Source organism: Cheilinus undulatus, linkage group 15 (assembly GCF_018320785.1).
Source record: "Cheilinus undulatus linkage group 15, ASM1832078v1, whole genome shotgun sequence".
Classification (NCBI taxonomy): domain Eukaryota; kingdom Metazoa; phylum Chordata; class Actinopteri; order Labriformes; family Labridae; genus Cheilinus; species Cheilinus undulatus.
Window position 1 is genome coordinate 25920848 of NC_054879.1, and position 21161 is coordinate 25942008.

The following is a 21161-nucleotide window of genomic DNA, read 5'->3' on the forward strand; positions in this document are numbered from 1 at the left end:
AATGGTTTTGTTGTGCTTCCTACAAGTGTTGTAGTACTTGAGAAAGGTCTTGGTCTTGAGAATGGACCACATTTTGAATGTCTTGGTCTCGTCTCAGACTCAACAGCATTTTTACTCGGTCTTTTCTCAGTCTTGGACTGACTGGACTCTAGATTTTCCATCATGACTGGTAGAGACCAGCACTGATCTGCTATTCTTCGTCTTCATTAATGTGATAATAAGGAGAAGCACTTGCTAAAACAACAAATAGCTACACCTGCAAAAACTCAGTCCATCTTACTTCTAGACAGAAATACCTCTGAACACTTACTTTAGACCTGATTAACCTGATAAATCTAAATAAACATCTCATTTTCAGATATTTAGAATAATTCCAGACTTGTCAGTGGCTTTTAAATACATACAAGGATTTATTTTTCACAACAAGTTAGTTGAACAAATTTGTTAAGATTTTAAATTTTTGCATTATGTGCTTTGAAAGAGTTGCACAAACCTTATTTTTATTTGTAAAATTGATTAAAAAGGAAACTAAAATTAAACAGAGGATTCTCTTTAACTGTTCAACCTTGTCATGGTTTTTTAAATTGATTTTTATGGTCTTGGTCTTGGCCTTGACTCGGTCTCTACCCCTAAAAGTCTTGGTCTTGTCAACAACTTTATCAGACCGACCCGTTTGCCTGATGAAGGCTACATGCCGAAACGCGTCTTATAAAGTTGTTCTCAGCTAGTGTTGCTGGAGATATCTGTTCTCTCCAAGACTTTCTTCATCCTCCATGCACCTTGGAAGTTGGTTAGGTTGTGCCAGAGTAACTACTGAATATTTTTGATTTTCAGTCGGAGCACCTCCAGTCACCAACCAAGCAGATTTAGGAGGGAAAGAGAGGTAAAGATCACTCTTAAAAAAATCAAATACTACAATAAATTCTGTCAAGATAATCTTGAGAACTATCTGATTATTGGGCTTTTGCTGACTTTGGTGGGAAGGCAGGAATCAGGTGGAAAAATTGGCACATTTGGCTTGTAGTGTAGCGCTTGTAGCCAGGTTTTGGTCGTCATAGCCCCTTAGAACTCCATTCTTGTGACAAAAGTTAACAAAAACTTAAACTGATTATTAATGGAGTTTTCTGTTAAACTGCAGTAGAGTTAACATCTCTATTAATGGATTTTATGACATTAAAGATTTCATAATCTGTGCCCACCTTTGGTTGTCTTGTGCATTAGCTAATTAGGCAGGATCCTTCACCCTGTAAGAATATAAGTTTAACTCATTGAGTTAACTCATTGAGTGCCATTTACGTCATTTAAAAACCAGCGCTTGAGTGCCATTGACGTATATATACGTCAAAGTGTTTTTCGGTGGCTGGCACAAGGGGGTGCTCTCATGCTCCCTGTGAGTAATTTTGGGGCTTCTGGGATACGTAGTCGGAACACTACAATTGGAAGAGACGGTACAAAGCCACAGAGATCAGAGGTTGAGACCATGGGGTCAAAGAGCAGAGCGATCATTAAGGAGGTAATCTAAGCTAAAAGTTCTAGAAATAGATGCTGGAAGAAACTTTAAACTTTTGCCTGAGAAATTGCTTACTCACTGAAACCGACACTGAACTTAACGGCAGCGAATCCAGGGATCAGCGCTTTCAGTCATCTGCTTATGCCGGCCAAGAGGCTAAAGAATGCCGCGAGGTCTCCCCCATGCGTCGGAGAAATAAGGCAGCCTCTCGCCAGCTGGATTCAAACAGCGACGACACTTCAGAGACAGACTTTTCGAACCCAGACTCTGAGGAATGGCTGCCGAGTGAGCGGAGCGGATCTTGTTCTCCGTCCCGGAGCGATAGAGATAAGTTAATGTTAGAAACCAAATGATTATTCAGCCAAATTTATCGAAATGCTCCTGTGAATTGAGAATCAGACTTGAGAGAAGAGCAACACCGTCTGTTGGCAGAAAAAGAGGTAAGAATAAAAAAACTCTATATTATAGACTATATTATATATATATATATATATATATATATATATATATATATATACATATATATATAAACATATTATATAGCTATTATATTACTTCTATAATTTACAGGTTGTGCCAGGGGACACGCAAGCAGGAGAGGACGTGGGCATATAGGGGGTCCCGTGGAGGCTGTCCAGTTCCAGAGTGTGAATGGCATGACAGTGACTGGAAGCATTGTTATTTATTTCACAATAAAATAACATTTGTAATACAAATTTCAGATGTCTTTCATGTTATTGAAGGCAAAACTATAACATTCAAATCATTGTTTTGCTTGACAGACTCTCTTTCACAAAAATGTATTTTTCTCAGCTTTCTAGAAAAAAAGGTGGTGAAACTAACCTCTATTCAACTTAAGATAAATCAGGAATGGAAGAAGGAGAAAACAAACATTTTTTTTTTTTTCCATGATGAAATAAAGAGTTTCTTCTTTCATTTGAGCTATTTGGTGTTTTCAGAATCATAGTACTAAAAATTTTGTAGGTCTTGGAGGATGACTCAAAATGGCCAAAAATGCTGGCACAAGCCACTGTCCATCTAATAAAAGGGCTGGCACTCAATGAGTTAAGATGTAATTTGCATGAACACATAAATGTGGTAAGCTGGATGTGTTTCCAATATGACACCTGCAATAGTCTGCTGAGGAGTTAAAGAGACTTCATTTAGCAGTTTGGAGGGGTGTTGTTTGGCTGAATTAATAAAAGTTCAGGGTGTAGGCTTTGTACTGAACGAATTGATCTGACAAAATTCATCTAGTAGAGCCCTATGATGAAGCAATTCAAAGTTACCACTGATTCAGAGCCTCAACAAAGCACTGATGCTCTCCACAGAGGCTTCAAATGTCTGCAACAAGTAACTTTTTCAACTTCAAATAACCCCGGCGCCGCACAGCATGCTCCTATTTACTGACCCAGACGTTCCTTGTGCAGCGAAACAACACAGATTTATCAGCACTGAGTCCACTTTCCTCTGCTTTGATCTCAGTGTTTGCTTAAAATTCAGCACATCCACTGTACAGAATAATTCCAGCTGCTCGCACCCTTTTCAGCCTTACTCTGAGATCTGACTGCAATTAAAGAATTTACCCCCCACGTCTGTTTGATGCAGCACATCCACGCAGGCTAAATCTGCCTTTTACCGACATTTACAGTGGAGATCCTGAGGATTATCTCTCAGTATGCTTTAAATGTTACAGGTCTAAGCGCTGAAGAGCTAGACGAGCTCCTTGAATTTGTAACCAAGATGCTATCTGAGCTCTGGCTCGATAATAATTTTGGCTTTGACCTCCACAAAATCCATCCAAGGAGGAGAGTAGAACAAGGAATCCTAATGAAAATAAGCAGATAAATAGCCCAAATTACTATCAGAGTGCAGTGAAGTCAAACAGAGATCAAACTACCTCATTACTCTGCTAAATTAATTTGAAGCTCTTACTCAATCTTGCTGTTTGTTATTGCAAACAACAAAAGGACTCCAGGTCATCCTCCTGCAGCTCAGAGCCTGAGAATCCCTGGTGCAGAGAGGTAATTTAATGCAGCTGGAGGTAAATTATATAAAAGGGAATATTGTCCCTTAGCTCCGGTTGTCTTCTTCATCTATATTTCCCTGCAGCCCACCATCTGCTGCAAGTCTACCTTCCCCAAACAATCATGGTTATCTGTATTATGTTTGCTAAGCAATCCCACACAGAGGATTGAATGATATTTTTCCTCCAAGTAATTCCAAGGAAAATAAACTTTTTTTTCCAGTTTATTGAGCACAAAGGTGATAAAAGTAAGTAGGATGAAATTACTCGAGCACGCCAATATATTCTGTCTCCACATGTTGGATTAAGAGCAGAGCTGTCTGTCTCTATGCTGCATTTCTGCAGAATGAATCACAGTGATGGTGCTGCAGTGTGTTTTGAAGAGGGGGAGGCATCCAGCTGGAGGACGAAGAAGACCCTCGGGCTGGGTGATCGACATTTATTCCTCCTTGCTGGCGATAGTCAAGGCAAGACAATAAAGAATACTGGACGAACCCCTGAGTGACGTCAGTCATTTGGTTACTGAAAGGAGATTCTGAGTCCAGTCAGCTGTTTCTGCCATATTGTCTCAAACTGTTTTTTTCCAGATGAAAACTGATGCAATCTTTTTGTTCCCATGGTGCCCCTAATATGCGAATCTCAGAAAAGCTGAGCCCACCCAAGACCCACATGAACAAGAAAGTGCTGTCAAAAATCAACACCAATTTTATGTTTCATAGATAAAACCCTACAACCCACCCAATATCACGTTTCAGAATACTTAAATCTCCATTATTCTAATGATCAGTTGTATGAAAAAGTTCAGACACAAGTTATTTGTTTAACCAAAAAAGAGAGGGAGCTCTGTTTAAATTCTACTCATATGCTGGCTGTAGTCCCTAACTTACTGCCAGTTCCACAGTAGAGTGGAGAAGTGGAGAACGAATCCACTCTTCTTAATGACCTTCAGTCGTACTTTTAACAGAGAGAGAGAGAAAAAGTGAGTGAGTTCTGTTTAAATTGCCCACCTTTGTTGGCACCTAACAAGTCCCTCACTCTTTGCCAGCTCCATGATAAAGCAGACAAGTGGGCAAAGAAAAAATGACATAAATTGCTACAGCCCTTGAAATTTTAAGTGAGCATGCTAAAACTAACTAGTTGGTAAACAAGCCAATCACTGTTGATGATGGGGCTGAGGTTACTGTTTCCTATCAACTACAGACTTTGCACAAATTTAGCTCTGCAACATGTGTACAAGAGGGAGAGACAAAGAAAGCTGGGCCAAATGGGGGATCCATGGAAGTCAGGAAAATCCAGGTCCATTTTAAAAATCTGTGATAAACATGTTTTATATCAAATCTGAAAAATAACCACTCTTATCAAAGAAACCAAACAAAATGGAACAATATAGCTTTTTTCAAAATGCAAACCTTTTTCTAAAAACAGAATTACTTTCAATGGTGATGTTAACAATGTAGATGGGCACACTGACTAACCATTAGGAAAAGAATGTCAAACTTCATTGCCAGGCCATGATCTACACAAATGTCAGGGTGCCAGAAAATAAAGTAGAAGGAACATAAATTACTGTAAGTGAAAAATAAGGAAATAGTGTTTTAGTGGAAACTGGGAAAAAAAAAAAATGATCAAAAATGGCAAAAAAAAAAAAAAAGGCAGAAATAAGATAGCAAAATTGGAAAGAGTTGCAAAAATGGGTATAGAAAGACAAAAAGTGGCAAAAGTGGGCAGAAATGAAGAAAAGCTGTTGAAAAGTGGTAAAAAAAGAGGGGTTGGGGGGATTGATTACAAGAGGCAACAAAGGGTTAAATGTGACAAAAATATTGGCAGAAAGAAGATGTAAAAATGAAGATAAAAAGTGTCAAAATGATTTCAAATAGGCAGAAAGGGGATAAGAGTTGCTAAAATAGGTTTTAAAAGTTATAAAAGGGAACATACGGCAGAAAAAGAAGAAAGCAGTTAAAAAGGAGTAAAAATGGGTTGAAAATGGCAAAAATCTGCTAACGGAAAAAAGCTACAAGTGGACAAAATTGGCGGGAAAGAAGTGGTTAGATGTGGTAATAGTGAAAAAGGAAAAAAATGGGATAAGAGCTGCAAAAATGAACTTAGAAAGGTTAAAAAAAGGGCAAAATTAGGTCGAAAAATGAAGAAAAGTGGTTAAGAGTGGTAGAAATGGGTCAAAAATTGGAAAAATTGGTGGAAACAGAAATGAAAAGGAATTAAAAAGTGACACAAATAAGTAATTTAAACTTCATCACATAATAATAGCTTGGCACGCAGTTCAGCTCTAAAATGAAGTAACAGTTAGCCAGGACGCTAACAGTTACACACATGGACTGATATCCACAATGGCCTATTTTATGGGTTTTTCAGGGGCCCAGCCAACTCTGTGGAAAACTCCTATTGGTACAGTAGGGGACAACTGTCATGTATGTTATTTAACAAAAACCTGCATCAGACAAGGCTAAAGACCCATGATAATATTAAACATTTTTGTCTATTATGGTGCCAAGACTAGAGAAAGACGGCCTTAGAGAAAAGCTAAAATTGACTTTGTTGACAACTTACACTAAATGCTTAAGATCAAGAAGCATGCCTTTACTCAGGTAAAACTCTCAGGATCTCATTCTGGTTTTGGAAAGTTGTCTGTGACTTCAAATTGGCTAAAAACACAAGGTTTACACATTACCTGTATGACTAGACATTTTTAGCACTTTCTTACCCTAACATCTAAACTGGGGGATAAAAAAGTCCCAGTGTCCCCTCTATTACAAGGCCAGTGAATCACACAGCAGCCTTGTGGAGGAGGTGCAGCCCATATTGTAAAAAGGGCATTTTGGGGTCGGCATGCTCATGTTCCCCTAACAAGAAAAAAAAAAAACGCCCCAGTGCACTCATCTGGAAGGTCGAGTTTAAGGTTATATGTCTTAGTTTTAGCATCGAGATTACATTACAGCCCAGGTGTATTGGCACTGCGGTTCCATGGCCTGGTTTCTGACTCGCTCTGGCCTCAAAAGGCTTTTTAATTAATGCAGAAAATAAAGTCAGAAGTTCACTTTTAAAGGTGCCCCATGGAGTTTTTCTTGTTAGCAAACAAAAGTCATGCTTATATTCAGGGTTACTCACCGAGTTTGAGTCCTAGAGCTCTACAAAATGTGGCCAATGAGTTTGGGTCCTCATGAAATATTTACAAAGGCCATTTTTGGCATTGCTAATGCTGCATTGTTTACATCCATGTTTACTAGCCCTAGGTCGTCGTCATCCTTACTGCCTTTCTGTTGAACTGTTGCATTTCCTTGCAAGTATGCAAACTTTAAAAACTTCCAATGCCTTCTGTATAAAACATAATTTATAAAAATGAATTCTTTCTTCTCTCAAAGGTCTAAATGAACTGCAAAAACTCCAGTCTTACAAAAAGTATGTCTAATTTCTGTCCAAAAAATGCCATTACATTGATTGATGTCAACTTATTTCTCTAGATCTCATTGCAAGACTTTTAAGAGTAAAATTTTCTTGCATTATTGGAACATGCTTGACTAACTACATGCAATGCATGCCTTATGTCTGTTTCGTGTTTCAAAATAAGATGTTTTTATCTACTTATCAAGCTTAAAATACATGCCTAGATGAGAGTATTTTTGCATTTTTTTCAGCTACATTGTTAGCAATATGAACAAAATACAACATAATGCTCGGTATTTAATCAATTTTAAATAAAGATATAACAAGGGCTTAAACTGGACGGTTATGCTCTGCCATATTAGGTCAAGCTCTGAAGCTGTGCAACTTTAGGGAGAGTTGAGTCACAGATTTGGAAGCAGACTAGTTGCCCCAAGGATGTTGATTTAAATCCCTGGCAAGATGGCTCAAAAATGCTGCCAAGTTGACATGAAATGATGAGTTGTCAGTCGAAATCTGTTGCAAAATATTAGTTCTTGCATGGAAATCAATTATTCCCCACAAAAACTCAACATCTTAATTCAAGCAATAAGAAGAAATCATAAGGCCTGCACAGTGGTGTCATTTTTTTTTAATGGTCTATCCGGCAAAGGATAAACATTCTGTGTTATAAGACATGAAGATTGTCTTGCACATTTAGTTCATTATTAAATGGGCCTGTAAAGCTTCTTCAGGAAGTAAGGATTATCATAAAGAATAGATTTTAGCCTCCAGACTATGGTCTGAGAAAACTTCATATGCATTTTGTGCTAGCGATTGCATGATTCTCAGCAGGGCTGATGTAATGCACTACTTAGTTATGTAGTTCTGTACTCAGGTTACTCTTTTGTTGCCTTCACCATCCAAGGAGACGAGATTTATGTGGTGGATTGACTCAACTTGCAGGTCAGGATGCAAAAGTGGGTTGCACATGTGTGCTCAGAAGAAAAGAAACGTGGCAAAAATTCTATGACGTGCTTTTATTTTGAAGGAAATGTGTCCATCTCTTTGTTCTGTCATGTTTTGTGCCATCTCAAGTTTGAAATGCTACATTTTTTCATTAACTGTTCAAGCCCTAAGCTATTTTTTAACCGTTTTATCTTGCCTGTCTTAAAAAGCTTGTAAAACATCAACCCTGTGGTGCACAGTCAAACTCTGAACATCCTTTTTATCAGGACCACCTGGGCTTTAAGAATATGGGTGCTGCAGGAATGTTACATGATTGATAGAAAAACTCGACGGAAATTACAAACTCAAAGATTTGTACACTGCTTTCCACATTATTAAGCAAATGACATTTTTCTCTTATTTTCCTAAATATTAATGCAAATGACAGTCAGAGTATTTTTCAAGTCATCAGCCGTTAGAGAATAATTCAAATGTTTTTGAACAAACTTCATAATGATAACCATTATTTTTTAAAAATCAAAACCTCAAAATGCACTGTTCCACATTATTAAGCACAACAGAGTTTTAAAACATTTTATAGGTTGTAAAGAACTGAAAATGGTCATTTGTTGAATTTACAGCATTAGGAGGTCATATTTACTTAACTCAAAAGCTATTTCAATCAAAAACATCTTAACAGGCCAAGTTCCATGTTAACATAGGAGCCCTTCTTTGATATCACCTTCACTATTCTTGCATCCATTGAACTTGTGAGTTTTTGGAGAGTTTCTGCTTGAATTTCTTTGCAGGATATCAGAATATCCTCCCAGAGCTGCTGTTTTGATGTGAACTGTCTCCCACCCTCATAGAGCTTTAGCTTAATGATGCTCCAAAGGTTCTCAATAGGGTTGAGGTCAGGAGAGGATGGGGGCCACACCATGAGATTCTCTCCTTTTATGCCCATAGCAGCCACTGACACAGAGGTAGAAAGTGGAAGAAAGTGGTCAGTCAGAAACTCTATATACTTTGCTGAGGTCATTTTCACACCTTCAGGGACCCTAAAAGGGCCTACCAGCTCTCTCCTAATGAATCCGGCCAAAACATGACTCCGCCCCCTCCTTGCTGACGTCACAGCCTTGTTGGGACATGGTGGCCATCTACCAACGACCCACTACTCCTCCATCTGGACCATCCAGGGTTGCACAGCACTCATCAGTCAACAAGACTGTTTGAAAATGAGTCGTCATGTGTTTCTGGGCCCACTGCAACCATTTCTGCTGGTGAGCATTGGATCGGGCGGCCGAATAGTACGTTTATGCATGAATGCAAGCCTCTGAAGGATCCTACACCTTGAGGTTGGTGGGACTCCAGAGGCACCAGCAGCTTCAAATACCTGTTTGCTGCTTTGTAATGGCATTTTAGCAGCTGCTTTCTTAATCTGATGAATTTGTCCATCAGAAACCTTCCTCATTATGCCTCTATCTGCATGAACCCATCTGTGCTCTGAATCAGCCACAAATTCCTTCACAGTATGATGATCACAATTAATTTTTCATGAAATATCTAATGTTTTCATTCCTTGCCCAAAGCATTACACTATTTGACACTTTTCAGCAGCAGAGAGATCCTTTTTCTTTCCCATATTGCTTGAAACCTGTGGCCTGCTTAATAATGTGGAACAGTGCATTTTGAGGCTTTATTTAAAAAAAAAAATAATGGTTATCATTATGAAGTTTGTTAAAAAACATTTGAATTATGCTCTAACGGCTGCTGACTTGAAAAATACTCTGTCATTTGCATTAATATTTCGGAAAATAAAAGAAAAATGTCATTTGCTTAATAATGTGGAAAACGGTGTCTGTATGTCACAGAAAACAATGATGACTAAGACTTTTTTTTGCATAAATTTGTTCTCTCTGCTCTTGTGGACCAAAAAGGGAAAAAATACTCACTCTGTGGCAAAAAGTCTTCAAAATATTCGCATATTTACAAAAAATCTCCTCCAGGATGACAAAGTACAATGTAAAAACAGAACAGCCTACCATTGGTTGTCACAGCCCAGCCACAATGCTTTATGGGATACAAAAAAGACAATATGATGGACAGCATTAGATGCTAGCTGCCAAAGCAATCAAAAAATGATTAACTAGAAAAGCACTCGGGGAGCAGACCTCCGCCATTAGCCATCTCTCCCAATAGTACAGTATCCTTTAAAAAAATTCCTGGATCCAGATGGTGATTCGGTGGTGACTCCCAAAATCTAATCAGTTCTTCCTTATGCCATTTCTGACATTTCCTGAAATTTTCATCAAAATCTATTCAGAACTTTTTGAGTTATGTTGCTAAAAAAACTAACAAACAAACTAACTAACAAACGAACAAACCCACCCGACCACATAACCTCCTTGGCAGAGGTAAAAATGGATAAACAGACATTCATTGTGGAGTAACTGGTGTGGATTTCATCTTTAAAGACCCCAGGTAGTCACCCTAGTTTCAGGCTTGCTAGAGAAGCTTTTGTAAGCGCTACAAAGGCATGGATAGCATTATTAGAAAGGCAAAGCCGAGGGCTTCCAAAGGGAAAAAAAGGAAGTGGTTATGACATATGGTTCAAAAGTTATTTACCTTGTAACTTGTCGTTTACAACAACGTCAGTCTCAGAGGGTTAATATCAGCTCAAACAAAGGTTGTATTTTGGAGATAATTTTACTTGTCATTTCAGTTTTGGGGCTTCACAGTGATATAGTGGTTATTACTGTTGCCTCACAGTAAGAAGGCTCCTGGTTGGAGCCTCAGTAAGGCAGGGTCCAAAAACATGCTTGCTAGCTTTACTGATGACTCTAAATTGCCCATAGGTGTGTGTGAGCATATCTGATTGTTTATCTCTATATATCAGCCCTGTGGTTGACTGGTGACCAATCCAGGGTGTACCCCTTCTCTTGCCAAATGGCAGCTGGGATTAGCTTTAGTCCCCTAAAACCCCAAACGGGATACATGGTTTTGATCAAAGTTAAATGGATATCAGTTTATTTGCTAGTGTAAATTCAAGCAAAGGCCAAGGCTAAAACAGGAAACCAACACAATCCATAATTACTTGTATCAACTTACAGATAAATACAGGGTTTTAAGAATTCAACTGGCTGGTTATGCTTTGCAATTTAAGATATTATTATTATTATTATTTTTATTATTATTATTATAATTATTATTTTAGGTCAGGCTGCTATTAATAATGTGACTGCAACTTAATGGGGAAATTGAGTCACAGATTTTGGAAACAGCCTAATTGCGTTAAGGTTTCAGATTTAAATCCTTAGCATAATAGCCTGAAATATCTGGCAATTTGACATGAAATGATGGGTTATCAGAGTTGAGATGTGCTGCAGAATATAAATTATTGCTTAATTATAACCCTGCAAAAACTTATCTTATTTCAAGACCTAAAAGCCTGAGGCCTGCATTTCTTGTATTTAGTAAAAATATCTTGTTTGGGCAATGATGCCAGCTTTTTTTACTTGTGTGTTTAAAATTAGATGTTGATGCAGCTGTGTTTGGTAAATAATATAATGAGAAAGCTGCAGAGAGACAGGAAATATAAGGAGAAAAGACATGCATCCAACAGCACCAAGATCTAGATTTGAACCTGTGTCAAGATCAACGAGGACTGTATCTTCTTTGTAGAGGTGTCTGCTCTACAATCAAAGCTAAGGAAAAATACAAGTATGCTTTGCTTAGATATCATTTTTGCAGCATTTATAATCTATAAACCACAGTTTGAGTTATCTTTGCCCCAACTTTCCTCTGCTTTGGTGTTTTGGGATGCTATTTTGCCAGTCTAGTCATACTTTTTTGCTAGTGCTGCATTCGAGCAAAGACAAAGACTACAAATGGAAGCCACCACTGTCAAAGTTTTTACTTGGATCCAATATCGTCTTATTTCTTGTCATTTCCCCTTCTTGTGTGTCTTATTTTCCAACATTTAGTCCAAATACTAGCTGTTTCTATTTTGTCACTGAGCCTTCTTGTGTTTCCATTTCCTCTTTCTTCATAGTGTTTTCTGAGTTTTTGTTTCTTTATCATTGCTTCATTGTAGAGTTTTTTCCTTTTATTCTTGTGTTTTATTTTGTAGTTTTTGTTCCTTGTGTTTCATGTCTGGTGTTTTGTTTCCCCTCCCCTGTGATGGTGAAGTTAGTCTCACCTGTGTTTAATTGTCCCAGTCTCACCTGAGTCTAGTTAATCGTGTATTTTTAGTCTCTGCACCCTTCTGTGTAAATTCATTTTTTAATTAGTTACTTTGTCTTGTAAAATCTATGCCATGTATTTCAGCAGAACTCTATCCATGGTCAACTGCTTGAAATAAAGACGTAAAAAGCCCAAGAATATGTCTTAGAAAAAGCTGGTGGGTTTTGAGGCATGGCTGCAGCCCGCCATGAACTTGAAATAATAATAAGTCTCTGCTCATGGCATGTCTTTAACTGTACTTCCATGGATTTTTCTAGTGTCTCAAGTGCTACCTGATCTTTGGACTGTCTCATTTATCCTTGTGGAGTTTGAGCTCTTAACAATAGCTTCTTTTTCTAACTAAGTTTTTTCTTTTGTGGATTTTTCCTTGCGGTTGTTCTGCTGATTTTTTTTTTTTTCAAGGTAGCATTTTAAGTGCTTTTGATAGACTTATAGCTTGACTTTATTTATATAAACCTGTTTGGTAGCACTTTATTTTAGTGGGCCTTATTTTCATAGTCATTTTTATAGTAAAAAGTTTAATTATCTTATTTCCAAAAAAAAAAAAAAAAAGTGATAATTGATTAACAATATTAATAAGTTGGCATTTCACCAAGTGACAGCTCAGAAATATAAATAATCTATCATAATTTTCCGGCAATTCTCTGGTTAAAAAAACAAACAAGCAAACAATATTTGACAAAAAAACTTTGTACTATGCTGTATCGATTTTTTCCCTCACCTCTAGTAATTACCACATTATTCTTGAGAAATTACAATACAATTACCCTTATTACTATAAAATTACTGGGTAATTGGGGCCCACTAAAATAAATTGCTACCAAAAGTTTGTCTTCTGCATTTGGGTCCTCTTTTTGTTTGCCACTGCCATGACACAAAATCTTTGCATCAAATTAGAGCTAAAGCAAATCCTAATCAAACTCATGTATTCATGATTATTTATGAGATTCATTTAAATTAAATAGAACAAAACTTAGAGTGTCACTTTAATTTATCTGGCTTGTTTTCTGTATTAGGTCAGGCTGCTATAAAAAATGAGAGGAACTTTAGGGGGACGTTGAGTCACATATTTGGATGCAGACTATCTGCCTGAAGGTTGTTGATTTAATTCCTTGGCAGAACAGCTCAAAAATGCTGGCATGTTGACATGAAATGATGGGTTGTCAGAGACAAAATCTGCTGAAGAAGTTCCATTTTTGAGCAAAGAATAATAATTATTAATAAGAGTACAATAATTATGTTCTACTTATACTTCAACTTTTAATTTGGAATAATTTAAATCAGGGAAATCAGAAGTTAGTGGCATCACTTCTAAGTTTGCTGCAATCCATTGACTTGAGATTGAATTCGGTTTGAAAAGATATGATGATCCTGAAAAATACTGCACAAAAATCAATTAAACTAATAAAAGATATCTATCTTAAACCATTCTAAATAGGGAAAGAAGTTCATTTTGGATTGCTGGTGGCCTTGCAGCACACAGCTGCAAAACAGTTGTTTAAGAGAAAGATCCCAGCCTTGTGCTTGCTGAGATTTCTATTTTCTCCCTGTTAGGTCTTTGAAGGTGTTTTTCCAGAGGGATGGGGGTTATCTTAAGCTATTCAGAATCTAGAGACCCAGGGGCTAAATTCATGATTTGTGATATGACACCAAATAAATAAACTGAAATGGCTGCAGTGACTTAAAGGATGATGTATGAATCCAGTCAGTGAGATTGAATGAATCAGAGATGGGTTTATTCAGTCCACATATCCACGTTGGTTTTTTTTAAGCGCGTGTGGCCTGAGGACTCACCAGCAGAGACCTCTGATTTCTGTCGGCCAGAGCCGTGGAGGGTCAGGTGCAGCCGGCTGTTGCTGATCTGCAGCGCCAATCTCTGGGGCTCGGGCTCCAGCTGTACGGAGAGCAGCAGCCCGTCCGGGTTCCACGTCCTGAACTGGAGGCGGGCGGAGAACCCCCCAGTGGCAGACGCTGCTGACGGCAGCGACAGGAAGCTGCTGCTGGAGCTCAGAAAGGTGCAGGCCACCAGCTGGGGCTGTGAGCACGAGAAGGTCACATTGCCCTGGAGGATGACAAACACAAGGACGCAGATTTAATTGTATCTTCAGCTACATGTCAGAGCTAGCTGCTCTCAGGAGAAATTCTCTGTGATATGTCTGGAAATAAATGTCAAGTTGATTTGCACAGAGAGGGAGCAGATGGTTAAAGAACCATGAGCAAAACCTTACCTGACAACAAGAATTAAATATAACCACTTCAGATGAAATATTACTATCACTGAGAACCACTTCAGATGAACTATTAGTCACCAGTGGTACTTTAATCATCACCAGCTATCAGGTTAAAAATATACAGAGAAATGACATGGTACAGTGTATGCATAACGTTAGAAGAACTGTGAGATTTCAGAGGAAAAGCACACAAACAAACAGAAATATTTACATTTTGGGAAATATTTTTCAAAGCAAAATTCACCCAAATAATAATTACTTGCCAAATACCTTCATGTATGGGTTATCTGAGAAATAAATCACTCTGCTAAAGAATCATTGTAGTCACACGTTATTAAGTGGATTACCATTTTGACGCCAATAGTTGGGCATTTTGACTGACCCTATATCTGAAAGAGAGTGGAGTTGTAGTGAATGTAAATCACCTGCCTCAATTTACTTTACCTTACAAAAAATTAAAGGCTGACCCCTTCACAGGTCCACAGGCGGCCTTAAGGCATGAGAGTTTATCGTTGCCCAGGATGTCACCCTCCATGGGAACGCTGGTTTGAAGGCTGAACACTTATCTTAGCCTGGAATATAATGTAAGCCGAGCCTATTGCTGGCTTTAAACCGCTTCACCGCTCTCTCTCCCTGTCTCAGTGCTTAATGTCTTACACCTGGATGTCACTGTATATTACAACAAGAGCAGAGGTGACAATTCAAAGTGTTCACATCATTTTGGACAGAAAATTCCAAAAGAAAAAAGAAGAAAAATGAAACAGTAACAATAAAAGTTGTTTTGTTACAGAAATAGTAATAGTCTAGGGGTAAAAAATTAGACCCTGAAGTGACTTCTCTGAAAATGTTGAATCATAAAAAAACGTCTGTTTCTCTCAATCAGTCTTCTATGGATTAAAACTAGCTTTATAGCTGAAGCCAGCCACACAATACACAGTTTTAAGCCCGCCTTTTGGCCAAATCTGGCAGTGGTGTCCCGACTCAAGGCTATCTAATCTTTCAATAATCTCTCTTTTTGTAAACTTTTATGTTTCTTGTTTTTCATACTCTTTGTTTTGCTATTTTAACTTACATTGGTTCACATTAATCTCTGCATTCTTCTACCTTTCTGCAAAGAAGATGAAGTTGTCTCATAGGTGCTAAAGAGCTAAAGTTTGCCTGATTGAATGTGTGTAGGGTCAAACTGATTGGATTTTGGCACTAACCACACCAGGGTTTGTTTTGAAGCAAACTGACACCACTTGTTTCAAGCAGGGACAAGGGTTTGTATGAGCTTTCATGGCAATCCTAACCAATCAGACCAGGAAATCGGACCAGAGTCCATTTAAATTGGAATAAAATACTCTGGTTTGAATGTTACCAAAGTGTATGGATGGACAAAGAAAAAGGACCAGTGCTGCATAATTTGGTAAAAATATGCACTTCTAATTATACTGGACAATAAAATGATAACAGATTTTTTTCTTTTTTTTTTGGAAACAGATTGGGAGGTCTCACGAACTGAGTGGATTGAAAGCAGTAACTACTTCCTGTCCTGTCGTACCTGGTTGAATTCATCAGCAACCAGTTGCAATCCTCTGGACAGCTGCACAGGTACAGATGGGTGTGTGCCAAATGTTGTGTAGGCATTAAGCCATTTGACCTTCCTTAAAAAAGCCACAAATGCTCCCAGTGATACATATTCCATATGGCTTCAGTTTATCATATGAATCCAAGTGCCAGATGACGTTAGCTCCTTTTGCAAAGTAGTTCCATCTTCTTAAACATCTCACTTGTCTTAATGAATGCCCTCTTGGATCCATCTCTTTCAAACCCATTCCTACATCTTCTTTACTTACATGTAGCATTTGCTCTCTGCATTTGGCACACATCCATCTGTACTGTGCAGTTGTCCAGACGACTGCAACTGGTTGCTGATGAATTTGACTAGGTATGCCAGATCTGAGTACATTTTATGACAAAAGAGTCCCCTTTCTCCTAAAAATGCCTTCAATTTCCATTTCGAAGTCAAATTCAATGAATCTCCTCCACAGATGCTCGCCCTCCGTTGTTTTGGTAGTGAAGTAGTTAATGTTACATCATTTCAATCTGCTTTTGTGAGGTCTCGCAAAAGTTTGCACGATCTCACAGTCTGTTTAAAAAACAAACAAAAAAAAAAAAAAAACCCCAAAAAAAAACCAAACAAAAAAACACATTCCACATCATCATATCCAAAAGAGAAAAAAAAAATTCCATCATCATTTTTTATTTTTTCCCCCATGCCCCTTAACGGGCTCTGTACCGTGCATACCACTATCATGGAGCTAGTACTTTTCATCCCTTTCATGCATTAAATAAAAAGGAAAGCCGAAAGAATGAATGCCAAAACACTAGTAATGACGTACATTTGCACTGTTTTCACTGTGCATGTCTGCAGCAGCACTGTAATGAAGCTTTGCCATCATTACATTTTTAGACATGCGTAATGATACTGATACTGATACTGATGCTATGAGACTCATAAAGACTTTAGGTCTTTGTGAGTCTCATAGTGAAGGAGAAACAACACAGAAGAGTAAATATCACTGCTTTGAACAGCTCTTTATTCTTGGATGCATGTTAAACTATTAAGATGTGGTGAACTTGAGTTATGGTGTTACTCCTTGCAGCAGTAATGAGAGGTGTAAATTTAAACCCAAACTTTGGCTCTGTTTTCCTGCTATGTAACCTAAACATATATGTCTTAAAAATGTTCACTGGACATGATTGCTCTTGTTAGCCATGATTAAACCTCATATTCTTTGCCTAAGGCATCTTATTCACTAAACCCCCCTGATGGGGTATTAAAAGTAGCCTACAGTCAACGTTAATCAAGGCTAACCGTTTTTGAAGGTAAAATCTCACCCTATCCCAAATCTTACTGTCACTAAACTATATCAAAATAAACATCATGATGCATTTAAATATGGAATTTCATAGCTTAGTTTTGGGGGAATAGAGGTGGATAGAGTCAGACATCAGGAGGAAAGAGTGGGAAATGAAACCTGGGAAAGTACCAGGGGTCAAGGTCAAACCCACTTTGATCACAGGCGCATGTGCATGGGGTGTCCGACCTGACTGCTGGGCCAACTGTAGCCCCTGGTTTTTATTTTTCATCTTATATCATCAAAATGGTGCAACTAAAATCCACAACATGTAAAACTATCCCTTTAAAAACATCATCTCTAGCTAAAGAAAGTGTTCAAATCCAACAACTAAGAGTTAGTAAAAGTGCCAAAAAAAGGCAAGGTTCAAGATGAGTCCATTAAACATATTTGCTCCAAACCAACAGAGGAGTAGAGCCAATATCAAGCCACTAAAGTTTACATTAGAGTTTAATTCCGTGCAGTGCAGAGGTCGTGTTAGGTACATTTAAACACAGATGTGTTCATGTCTGCTCAGGTCACAGTCCTATCAGTCCCTCCACCTCCAGGGCAGCACATAGCAATCACCGCTCTTTGACTCTCAATGTGATTCCCTCCCATCAACCTCAGGGAGATAGTCCCATTGAAATTCCATTACAGCCTCCATCATGACAGTCTCTCCCCACCTCCCTGCTTCTGTTGTCAGTAAAGGCCTTTTAACACAGCAATCAGACACTGAAGGCAGAGGGTGTCTCCGATGAGATGTGGCTCGTGGCTCTCTGTCTGACCAGTCTGATTTGTGTGGGAAGCTGACTCTCTAAATGAATCCATTCGCACTCTCTGACTAAATGATACAGCAGTTAGGATCACAGTGGATGTCATGATTGTTTTCACATTATTCCCTCCATCCAGCTCCTGAGCAGAACATCTTCAGTCGAACGGATCAACTACTCTCAAATCAGCCAGAGACAAAGACAAAACCTAAAAGCAAAGACTAAAGCACTCTTAAAGCCCCATAATGATGGCTCTTGAGGCTCATTTTTTGTTTTGTTATTTTGCCGAAAAAGATGCACCATTACGCTTAACAGAGAATGTTTAATGCATTCTACATAGGCATTTATGGTACTAGATGAAGAATCCTTTCTGAATCTGAATGCCAATCTTAATTGAGCATCTACAACATTACTCTTTCAATACTATAATGTTGCCTCTTTTAGAAGCTAATTCAAAATATAAAACAAACTATTGTACCGTTAGTTCCAAAAAGAGTTCACCTCTTAAAGTAAAGGAAACAAAACCAGGAGATATGCAGACAAAGAGTACTATACTCCACACTCTTCATATCAAACAGCTGTCACTGGTCGATCTCTGGTTGTCACTCAGTCTGCTGCCTGACGTGCAGCTCTACACACTGAGCCATTAAATTACACTAAATGGCACAGGCAGTTCATTTTACAATATACAGTATGCAATACTGTATATACAGTTTCATTTCCCTGGTCCCTGCCTGCTTTCTCCCTGGCTCACTTTAAATATCACTTAACCAATTTACATCTCTGTTAGGGGCTCTGCTCACTGAGACAGCAGTCAAAGGCTTACTTTCAGAGGTGTAGTGCAGGATATATGTGGGTATAGGGAGTATATCCACTTATTTTTCAGTCTTCACAGAGTAAACCCACATCCAAATTAACCCTCCAGAGACCTGTAAGCCACTTTTTAATGTATAACAGCCGATACTTTTGCCTGTGTTAATGCCAATGGCATGAGATTATCCAAAAGTCAATGGTTTGGATCAAGGTTCAAAATGCAAGCTTACTTTTCTTTGCACCTTTACAGTTTAAAAGTTACATATACACCACACTCATAGGACCCTTGGCCCAAATGGGTCCCCATTGATGGCCATTCAAACACATACACATTATTCTGTCTGTTATGTTTAGATATACTCTAATTTAGCATCACATAAGGTGATACCTGTGACAACTTTTTCAATCTGAGCCTCTGGGTTGAAAACTGAATTTTTTGACATTTTCATGAGCAGAGGTAACGTGCGGGCCTAAATGGAGCCCCTCTGTTGGATTTTGTTGTTTTATTGCATGTAAATAAAATATATATCCACAACAAAAACAGTCTGTATGAGTTAGTGAGGCAAAGTGTGCTGTGAATGTGTTAGAGAAATTATCATGTATGTGTAAAGGTTTGAAACCACTGCAATAAAGAAAATCTAGTTTAAGAGTATGAACACCTCTGCTTACACCTGCCTCTGAGCCTGTGGAATTGAACACACTTTTCAAGCACAAAGAGGTCATACAGACAAAGGTTAACAGCATGAAGTTCACCCAAAAGAACACAAAAACAGATATGAGTCTTCAACTAATGGAAACTGTATTGTTTTCCAATTACACTAATACAATAAAACAATGATGAGAATGTAATTAGTTTCCTTTATTAAAATGTACTAATAGTTCAACATTGTGTGTAGTGAATATTTTTCATGTATCTTGAACATATCAACGTTTTTTTATCAGTTGTTCATCTTTTTCATTCAGATAAACTGCTTTAAAATGCTTGGATCTTATGAGTTTTAAATCTCATGTTCTGTCTCGTTTTGGTCAGTATTATATTTTTTACACAAGGCAATGTTTCAGTCTACAAGGTCTCCCTCAGATCTTCTAGATGAAAATGTGCTGTGGAAAATTCAAGTTACCCACTGGGAACCAAACAGTGTGCAGACTGCTCTTTTCTGCAAATGATGACTTTCTTGTCCAGAGCATGTATTCATTTTGCTTGGACCAGTTGCCTTGTTTACCTAAGTATCACTTTTTTTTTCTTTTTTTAAAGGAAAAAAATGGACAAAACAGAAAAAAAAAAAATCTAATACATTTCATTCATAGGGACTTACGACTGTGCAGCTATTGGGGCTGATTTCAGCTTACTTGCAGAAAAAGGTTAATCTTTGTCAGCAGAAAGGGGGTCATCAATAGGTTGATAAAATATTGGCTAATGACATGCTGACATATAGCAAAGAAGGCTGAAGTTTAACCCGGGCTGCTTTGACAACAACAGCCTTAGTTTGCACACTGGGAGAACAAACAACAATAGCTTACTGTGGCCCAATTATCATCAGAATAAACAACAAAGTCATTTCCTGTGCTTTTGCCTCAGTGTTGATGATACTACTTATAATTTGCACTGATTTATAATACTGGCTGTGTAAATACTGGTTAGAATGTGTTATTAGGAGTTTCCACTGGGACTGATGGGGCCCAATCAGACTTGCCTGTTGAATCTCATGGCATAAACAAGAAAACATCTTATACATAGCAGGGCTTAGAAAATCAAAATGATTTATGGTACCAAAGTTGTGAGGTTTCAAGCACTGCTGCTCTACATCAGACTGTTTTAGTCTGATGTATCGAGCACTTGCATACCTGCAGGGATTGTTCCTGGTGTCCTTGAGTCAGCGAGAGTGGAGTTTGTGCTTGAGTCCATGTCTTGTTGTCAGTGTGAACTAGTTGCACTAATCTGCACTAGTCTTGGTAAAAATGCTAGTCATCTTTATTTATGCAACCGTATTTGTTATCAATTTATGCTCTACATGTTGTTATGCTTTGCCTACTAAAATTGTGGCTTTATTACCAATCTGACTGGTGTAACTTGTTCATCCAAAAATTGGGTAAGGTTTTGTTCTGTCTAGCCTTCCTGGAGCTTGTTATTATCATCCCAATTAAACAAAAGTTGAGTCTCTAAGTAAAATGTAAATCAAAACAGATTGCAATGACTTGAACATCTCATAAAGCCATATTTTATTCACAACAGAACCTATCAGATGTTGTAAATGAGGTGTTTTACCTTTTCAGTCAGGAACACTCTTGACATACATTCAAACATTTTATTGCAAAATGGATCAACAGTTTTACTTGATGGAGAAGGCTCTGCTCAAAGGA

At 38.1% G+C, this 21161-nt stretch overlaps 1 protein-coding gene across 1 annotated transcript in view; it reads right to left on the reverse strand.

Moving 5' to 3' along the window:
• The window catches only part of cntnap5a (contactin associated protein family member 5a), a 253581-nt gene that overhangs the window by 121306 nt on the left and 111114 nt on the right, over nucleotides 1-21161 (reverse strand). The window contains exon 8 of the mRNA XM_041807623.1: nucleotides 13896-14163. Within this exon, the coding sequence (XP_041663557.1) occupies nucleotides 13896-14163 (268 nt within the window). The remainder of the gene's footprint in view (nucleotides 1-13895; nucleotides 14164-21161) is intronic.